The sequence below is a fragment of the Benincasa hispida genome, chromosome 3, assembly GCF_027475165.1.
Source record: "Benincasa hispida cultivar pf3 chromosome 3, pf3_genome.v1.1, whole genome shotgun sequence".
NCBI lineage: Eukaryota > Viridiplantae > Streptophyta > Magnoliopsida > Cucurbitales > Cucurbitaceae > Benincasa > Benincasa hispida.
The window spans coordinates 51,785,116-51,794,018 of NC_143480.1; the positions used below are offsets into that span (position 1 = coordinate 51,785,116).

General features: G+C 30.0%; 2 protein-coding genes and 2 non-coding genes across 4 annotated transcripts; 1 reads left to right on the forward strand and 3 right to left on the reverse strand.

Moving 5' to 3' along the window:
- Positions 1-590: 590 nt before the first annotated feature.
- Positions 591-672, reverse strand: TRNAS-CGA (transfer RNA serine (anticodon CGA)). The gene has a single exon. It is a non-coding gene; the product is annotated as a tRNA-Ser (tRNA).
- Positions 673-2,370: 1,698 nt separating this feature from the next.
- On the reverse strand, positions 2,371-2,452 carry TRNAS-CGA (transfer RNA serine (anticodon CGA)). The gene has a single exon. It is a non-coding gene; the product is annotated as a tRNA-Ser (tRNA).
- Positions 2,453-2,536: 84 nt separating this feature from the next.
- LOC120074651 (kinetochore protein SPC24 homolog) lies at positions 2,537-4,883 on the forward strand. The gene is made up of 5 exons (XM_039027842.2): positions 2,537-2,837; positions 2,968-3,109; positions 3,209-3,310; positions 4,316-4,389; positions 4,478-4,883. The coding sequence occupies exons 1-5, from the start codon at positions 2,660-2,662 to the stop codon at positions 4,585-4,587; spliced, it is 606 nt and encodes a 201-aa protein (XP_038883770.1). The 5' UTR covers positions 2,537-2,659; the 3' UTR covers positions 4,588-4,883.
- A 437-nt stretch (positions 4,884-5,320) lies between these two features.
- OSH1 (gamma interferon responsive lysosomal thiol (GILT) reductase family protein) lies at positions 5,321-8,375 on the reverse strand. The gene is made up of 5 exons (XM_039027840.2): positions 7,906-8,375; positions 6,732-6,797; positions 6,061-6,198; positions 5,885-5,977; positions 5,321-5,795 (listed from the first exon to the last, which is right to left on the reverse strand). The coding sequence occupies exons 1-5, from the start codon at positions 8,158-8,160 to the stop codon at positions 5,634-5,636; spliced, it is 714 nt and encodes a 237-aa protein (XP_038883768.1). The 5' UTR covers positions 8,161-8,375; the 3' UTR covers positions 5,321-5,633.
- Positions 8,376-8,903: the final 528 nt, after the last annotated feature.

Below are 8,903 nucleotides of genomic sequence, written 5' to 3' on the forward strand. Positions count from 1 at the left end.
ATATCGAGCTTTAGGAAGAAAATTTGTTTTCTGATGATCACATTTTAACTGCATCCAAATGTATTTTGGCATAAGCACTAATGACAAATAATTATTACCATTAATATCAAATGTTACAAATTATAATTTTATAATGTTTTCATAGTAACACTATTACAAAATATTATATTTATATTAGAAATTTAATAAATATGAAATATGTAAAACAACATTTAATTTATTAATTATAACAAGGAGAGGACATACCTTTGAGACTTACCTTTTAATGAGGAAAAGGTTAGAAACTCGAACTTATAATGTGTTGTAAAATTGGAAAGCACAACAAGAATAAGGATACTAATAAAATATAATATTAAAATAAATATAATATAATATAATAATAAAATAAATAAATATTAAAATAAATCAAAGTATATAAATAACAAAATAAGATATGAAATTTCTCTAAAATCACTACTATATATGAAAGGTAGAGGAAGCGACATTTGGCGCTAAAAGTAGATATCTATTTTAGAGATAATTTTTATGTCAAAATCGAAATCAAATTTGGGAACTTGGAAAAGAAACAAATCATAAAATTGATAAAATGACGTCAACAGTAGGATTCGAACCTGCGCAGGCATAGCCCAACAGATTTCGAGTCTGTCTCCTTAACCACTCGGACATATTGACAACATTTTGAAAAAAAAGAACACTAAAATTTAATTAACATTTAATAATGCGAAAATGTTTTTTTTTTTTAAAAGAATTTTAAAAGGATGAAAAATAAACCAACTTAAATCAGAAGTAAATTTCTATTTGTAAAACACACCGTTCCACCTTAAATTTTCAAAACTAACACTTGTTATCCATGACATGTGAATAAGCTTTAATTTGGTCTTTCAAATTTCACATGTATTATATTGTGCCTATAAATTTATAGTTGATTTCTAATTAATCTTAAAAGTTCGTTTTTTTTCCAGCACTAAGAATTTTAACCTTAAAAAAAGTGCTTATTAATTACGGTTAAACTAAATTTATAAAGATAAATTTATTTTATATAAATAGTCTCTAAGTAGTTGACATTAGATAATCTAACAAAATAACATGTAAAATAGAATTGGAACCTAGGCAAACAAAACCCAACAAATTCCGAGGAACTACTTTAATATATCAATCAAATATATTAGTTTTGAAATTTCAGAAACCAAAATCTCGTTTGAAAAAAATATTTTGATGTTTAAGTCAGTAAGAGAATTAAATAATACAGAATAAGTCAAAAATTTTAATTACTCCCATATAAGATTCTGATGGTTATTTTATTGAAGATTTGATCTAGAGTTTTCCCTAACTCTATTAGAGTTGGAATGTAAGTTTTCTAATTCCTAACAAGTTAAGATCAAATCCCATATTATCTTCTATTATTTTGATTTTTAACTTTATTTCATTAGGTCAAAATTTACTCTTCAATAACTATTATTCAAAATTTACTCTTCAATAACTATTATTTCTTCTTTCCGTCTTCTTTGTTTCTTATTCACTTTTTAAAACTATTTTCAAAATCAAAATCAATTTTTCAAACACCAGACATGATAATTTTGATATATTTTTTTTCTTTGGAATTTGAATAAAAAATTAAGCTTACCTTTGATAAAATTTGAGTTTTTGTTGTCTAGATTTTGAAAATTTAGTTTATTAACACTAACTTCCACTTATTTGATTTCTACATTTTGTTGTTTACATTTTGAAAGTATTTTTAAAAATTTGAGAAAAAAAAAATTTAAATAGTTTTTTTTAAAAAAATTTAAACAAAAATTCAAATAATTACATAAGGAAATGTGAAAATTATTATTGAGATGTTGTGAGATAAAAAAACACAATAAAAGAAAAGAATAAAAACCAAATGGTTATATATATATATATATATATATATAAAGCTTAAATACTAAGTTGGTTCTTTTTATCCCTATATTTTCAAAATAAAAAATGTCTTTGAACTTTACACTTTGGGTAAAAAATGTCTATGAAGTTTTAAAAGTTTAAAAAATGCCCATAAACTTCTAAAATGAGTTCAAAAACACCTATTAGTTTTGGATGGAAACTGTTAAAGATGTTTAAAAAATATATTTAAATTTTCAAAAGTTTAAAAAATACCCCTCGCGTTATATAAATAGAAACCATTATGTCCTTATTTTATTTTTAAAACTTTTTAAAGTTCAAGGATATTTTCTAACCAAAGTTTTAATGGTTTCCATCCAAAATTATCGTTAAAAGGTATTTTTGGATTCCTTTTGAAAATTTAGGGATATTTTTGAAAATTTTGAAATTTTAGAAACATTTTTTCCCAAAGTAAAAAATTTAGGGCCAAAAAGAAAATCCAGAAAAAAAAAACGTCGACAGCAGGATTCGAACCTGCGCAGGCTAAGCCCAACAGATTTCGAGTCTGTCTCCTTAACCACTCGGACATATCGACGAATCGGTATGATGATCAACAAAAACATAATTGATTATTATATATATTGATTTTGGCGCCCAAATAAAATTGATTTGGAACCCTAAGAACAAAGATCCCACCGAAACAAAAGCTCCCCACAGACTACTGAATTCAAATTTCAATCGTCCTGAAATTTCCTCTTCTTCACAGCAAGCTCCTTGTTGATTTCTTCTTCAATCAAGAGAAATGGGAGATTTCGTCTCAGAGTCCAACATCGAGGCGTTCATATCTTTTGCCGACGATCTAGTAGCACTGTTAAAGGATCCATTTGATGTTCAAGACTTGAATCAATGTCTCGAACATTTCAAGGCCCTTCAATCTTCTTGTGACGATGATTTCAGTAGTGTTCAAAGTTTAGTTCAAGGTATATTGTCTTTGTTTGTCTAAAATGGGTTATATTTATAATCATTTCGAGGTTAGAAATTTTGGGTCTTTTGGGGTTGAGAGAACTACGGGAGTTGATTTCATATAATTTGTTTTGTTAAACGAAGCAGATTATGAGAAGAAAATTAAGGCATGCCAGCAGAAAACAGAAGAGGCGAAAGCCAACACTGTTACAGATGATGAAATGGTGATTCTTGAGAAGGAACTCGATGAGGAGGTTGGGAAAGGGCATTTGCTCATGGAAGAGATTAGATAAGTGTAAAATTAAGTTTAATTGTGAAATTCTTCATATGATTGTTTGTTCCTAATGAATTTATGTATGTATATGATGCGCTTGCTTTTCTTCAACACATTGGTCACCAATGAGATTAATGAACTAGAACGCCAGAGGATTTCCATTCAAGAAAGGAAGCAGGCGATGAAGAAACTTGAGCAACAAGAACTTTGGGCTCAGTGAGTATATTTTTTTAATTTGAAGTTGTTTGTCATCCGTAATAGTGTCTGTTAATATCGTAGCAATTATCTAACTCCTATGAATTTTGAATCTATTTCAAAATTGTGCAGTATCAAGTATTCTTTGACAAGCATAATTTTTATGTATTTTTAGTTAGAACTTGGACGTATAGAAGGTTTACTTTATATATATATATACAACTTATAGGTTATTGGCAGTGGCACCTTTGTTTCACTATTGATTGCTTGTGGTTAAAAAGGTTAACTAGGTAGACACTCCTATGAAGATGGCTGCTTAAAGTTTAAATTAACGAATGCTTTGTAGTGTAGTCTAATATTCGGTCCATGATATAAATAATGCCAACCTCTCCAGATGTTTATGCCATGGAATCTCTGTCCTATGTTGAAAATGGGATATTTTTCTACAGTGTATTTGAATTTTGCTAAAAGATGAGAGCAAGAAGAAACAAATGTAAGAATGATTAGTAAACAACACTACCAAGTATAAAAAGTTTTTAAAGTCATTATTTGTAAAAGAGGTGAACTAAACTTATATTGATTGTTAGGAATCCAAACAAAGTCCCATATTGACTAGAAAAGAGAGAGGTCTATGGAATATAAGTGAAGACAACTATTTCCGTTGGTACGAGCATTTTTTTTGTGAAACCAAAAGCAAAAGCCATGAGGGCTTATGCCTAAAGTAGGTGATATTATACCATTGTTGAGACAACCTTACTTGAATAGGATCTGTTCTATAGGTTGTACAACTGTGTCCTTGAGTTCTAAAATTATACCATTGTTGAGAGATGTGATGGATCTGGAACTGGAGTTCAATTCTGAATTTGTGGTAGTTGCAATTAGCATTCTTTTTAACTATGAACATATAAACTGGGTGGCTATCGAAGATTCCTGACAACTCAATTTCAGTAATGTTTTGTTGACATTAACTTCACAGTTCTCATTCTTCTAAATTGATGCATATTTTCTTTTCTTTTTTTCTTGCAGGCGGAAGCTTTCAATGTATGCTTCAGTCACTGATATAATACCAAACATGGACGATCAGTCTAAAATTTCTGGCCGTATCCTTCGTCTGAATTTATACTCTTTTCTGTTATATCTTCTTTTTCCCTATTGCAATTACTTTACCTTATCGTGAATCATTTACAGATATTGTGGACAGAGATAAACGGATTGTGCAAGAGTTCGAATTCGACTCGACTAAGATATCTTCTTTTGATATATGCAATGGCATTTGGAATATGATTAATTCTCCATAGTACCAGACATCAGTTACATTGTAAATTAGAAACTTACTATAGCTCGGTCCTTCTTTCTTCACTTTATGGTATTAGAATATAACGTTTATCTTGTCATATGTATATGTTTAAAGAACTACTCTCTAAAGTCCCGTTGTTTGTGATAACTTATTGTAAATCACAACTCCTTTGTCCTTGATGTTTATTGAAGAAAAGAACGCCCATCTACGTTAGGCACCAAGCCATGAAAATGGTAAATGGTGTTGCTCATTTTTATGGATATTTAATTTTCAAGGAAGCAACTAACTTTGTATCCATTCCACACTCATCTCATGGCAGTTTAAATTCTAAGATCCATTGTAATCTGATCATATTAGTCGTTGAAAATAATTTATAACTATTAGACTGACTTAGTTACTTAGTTAATTGTTAATTAGTTGAGGTTACTGTTTTACCTCAGTGTTAGTTTATTAATTTCTGTTATTAACTTTGATCTTTCTCGTTGTATATGCATACTTCCTTGGAAATGAGTAAAGTATACGTACCATTGCCTCCACTTTACATCTATTAATAATGATGGATCGTAGAATGAAAATATTTAGTTATGATCATGGGATGCTGTTTGTATCAAATTTTGCTGTAGGTCTGAGACAATATTCTGTGATAATAGTACTTATTTGTAGAACAAGCAGCAAATATCTTTGTTCAGAATATAATTTGCATACAGAAACAACCAAGAAACTCATCAGCCACCTGAAAGCAAGAAGGACAAGATCTAGCCATCATTTTCCATTCATGATATCAGATTCAATCTCCATAAGCTTCATAAGATAGAGTTCAGAATATCAGGTTCTATTCTTTCCTTCAAACTTTTAAACTGCCTGAGCGAAGGCAACATTAACAATCAGCACACGGACATTAGCATCATTATCATAATTCTGAAACTGAAATAGTTATGTTCTATAGTTATCCTCTAGTATTGTTTATTTCAAATGAGAAACTTCTCCATTGACTCTAGTATCTAATATTCTGGCTGGTTTGATCTTGAGATCTCTCCTTGCCCACGTTTAAAATGTTGAGTTTCTCGTTGTAGTTGCATAACAGACTTGACTTCCTCCATTGGCATTTTCCACGTATTGGTGGTCGTCGAGCTGTATAGACTGGCAAGCTTCTGGTGCAGCACTGCCTTCGTAAGCTTTGCAAATGTAGGCCATGAAGTTTTGGTAGTCCTGATTCAGACAAAAGAAAACAGCTTCATTTCAAAGAATCACAAGGCAAAGGACAAGGATAAAACTAACTCGAGTCGAAGCAGACCAACCTCTTGGAGAGGGTGACCATTGACAATGACCCATGGAACAAATTGGTGAGGCGGGTTGAGGTGAGTAGTTTCAGAAGCATAGTTTTGTTCAAGCTGCATTTCGTTGGCTTACTTAGGGTTCAACCAAGGAAAAAAAAAAGAAACAGAGATAGAAGATGTTAAGAAAGCAATGGTACCATTTTCCCATGCCCATTTCTGTAGCAATCTATTGGTATAGCACTCAACTTGGCAATGTCAAAACATTTTGTCCATTCATTGTGTCTGTTTTGCACTGTCAATCCCTCAACACAATGGATGAATCTGAAATGTTTTTCCTTCACAGACCAAAACACAAATGTTGGCAGATTTATCCATTTGACTAGGTATCCATTAACAGGACTACTGATCAAAAGATTTCAATTTATGAAAGAAATATTCACAATAATTTCTTGATTTTTTTGTTTTTTTTTTAATTAATGAATATATGTTTAAGATTTTTTTATATCCGTGAGTGTACAGATTAGCTTACGTGTAGTTGCACAATTTGACTAATCTCATAAGACAATTTGCCTAACTCTACTATATTTTGGTGTCAAAAAAATTCGTAAAATATTAAATCCTAACTTGGTGACTACATGGATTGAACTCATTCCTTCTTAGCCATTTATTTATAATTAGGTCAATCTATGATAGGTTATATTTATATTATCATTATTTGAGATTTTTAAGAAAAGTTATATTTATATTATCATTATTTCAATTGTTTCTCATCATTTTTATAAAAGCTATGTATTGTCATTAATTAACTATGTTAGGAAAATATATGTTAATATTCATAAGAAAAGTGATAGTAGTAAAAGAGTTTTACTGTATCGGGGTAAATTGAAATCGTGCAAGCCTCAATGGTGTTCAACATGCATTCATCTGGTCCATGCTGCATACGAACAATAACATAGTAATGTGAGCATGATAGACCGAAAAATTGAGTTGAAATCAAAGGTAATCGGTTGGCGTCAGTTTGAGAAAAATCCAAACCAACAATTCTTTAAAAAAATTTAAAAAATAAAATTGACCGACCAATGATCAGTTTGTACTCTTCAATAGTCAAGATCAGTTTGAACACTTACTAAATTGACCATAGTTAGTGTGGTGACAATTTAGTCCAAAAATCGCGTCCGTTCCCCACTATTGTTTACCCCTAATCTTTGAACATCTAACCTTTTTATGTACATGTTTTAATCCATTCAACTATGAAATTTAACATTAAGCGATAAATTAAAATGCAAGTAATCAAGATTAGTTAGACAAAGTTGTGTTGAATAATAAAAGAAAATTTAGTACAGGTAAGAGACAAGAGCATTAATAATCATAATTGTAATGGGGCAATGCCATTGCCAGGCATGAGTGCAGTTCTATGAAATAGCAACATTAAATGCCCCACATACTTTTGTTTTTGTTTTTTTTTTTTTTTTTTGAGACACCCCACATACTATTTTAAACAATAATTTCGACCACCATTAATTAGTAAGGGGGTAAGTAACCTTTCTACTCATAATTAAGTACTATTCACTTTTTTCTTAACAAGTATTATTAATAGGTTGATTTACTGGAAGAAAAAATTGGAAGTTCATAAATTTAGTGGATATTATTTTAAAGTTGGACGACATAAACACAAAACTAAATGTTAACAAGCTTGTAATTTAGCCTTAAAAATGGTTTAAAAACCTCATTTATTTTGTTTAACATGTCACAGTAATAACAGTCAACATAACCTAATTAACATACAACATATATAACATACAACATATATAGCCTACATATAACATAGGTTTAGTAATCTAAAAATTTTAGATACCTTATTCATAATATACTCAATATAAACCAATAAGACGTCCACTAGATATAAGGAGTGGGAGTGTTTTGATTTTTTTAATGTAGGATTTTCAACAATCATGTTAATTACTAAACTTATAACAAAATGGTTGTTGAACCAAACCTTAATCGTTGAACTAAAAACACGTACGTGGATTTGAGAAGCTTACCTGACAAGAGAAGGCACCGTCGGGCTGGATCCAGGCGTTGCCCCAAGGGATCATCCGGAGATTGACGGCGGAGATTAATCCATTTTCAAAAAGCTTCACCAAATGGTAAACCACGAAGTTGGCACAGAAAGGGCAGAGAGCTTCATAATACACTGATACTGTTACTTTTTCAGACGACGACAGCGGCGGCGACGACAACAGCAACACACCAAACAGAACCGTCACGGCGGCGGACCACCGTCCAAGTTGACCCATCGTGGCTCGACCCAATACCGGATCATGCCGGACCCGAACAATTCCTCCTTTTATAAAGTCTGCCTTAACTTCACTTGTGGAGCTGAGCCTTTTCTTTTTCTTTTTCTTTTTCTTTTTTTATTCCCTTTCCTTCTTTCTTTCTATTTTATCTAATATTTTGCTTTACTTTTTGGGATTTCAAACGGACGAAATCCATTTGGAAACGAAATATTACTTTTCAAAAACTCAGGATAACTAAGGAACTTTAAAACTCATATGTCAGTACTTGTGGAATTTTTATATCTTAAATAAATTATTAATATCAATTAATCATTAAATTTCAACTAATAAATATTATCTTAACTATTTAATATAGAATTTAATTATCAATTATAATATTCTAAATTAATTAATATTTATTTAATTTTTTATTAAGTAAACTTATAATGTTTAATTAAAAAATATTCATTTAGTGGTATTTTAAGTGATTAAATAATTAAATCAATATAACAATATGTTAAGTAATTAAATTAATTAGGACTATGTTACTTGTTTTTCTATATTTAATTAAATAATTATTTAGCTTTAGTTCTATATACAAAATTGATAAATCAAATACACTCATTTAACTTTTAGATATTATATTCTGCAAATTCATACACAGTCCTTTTATCTATCTCAAACTTATTTCATGCAAGACTTATAACTACTTTATTTATATTTTTAATTTTTGATAATAGAATCACTTTAGACCCATTATTAAA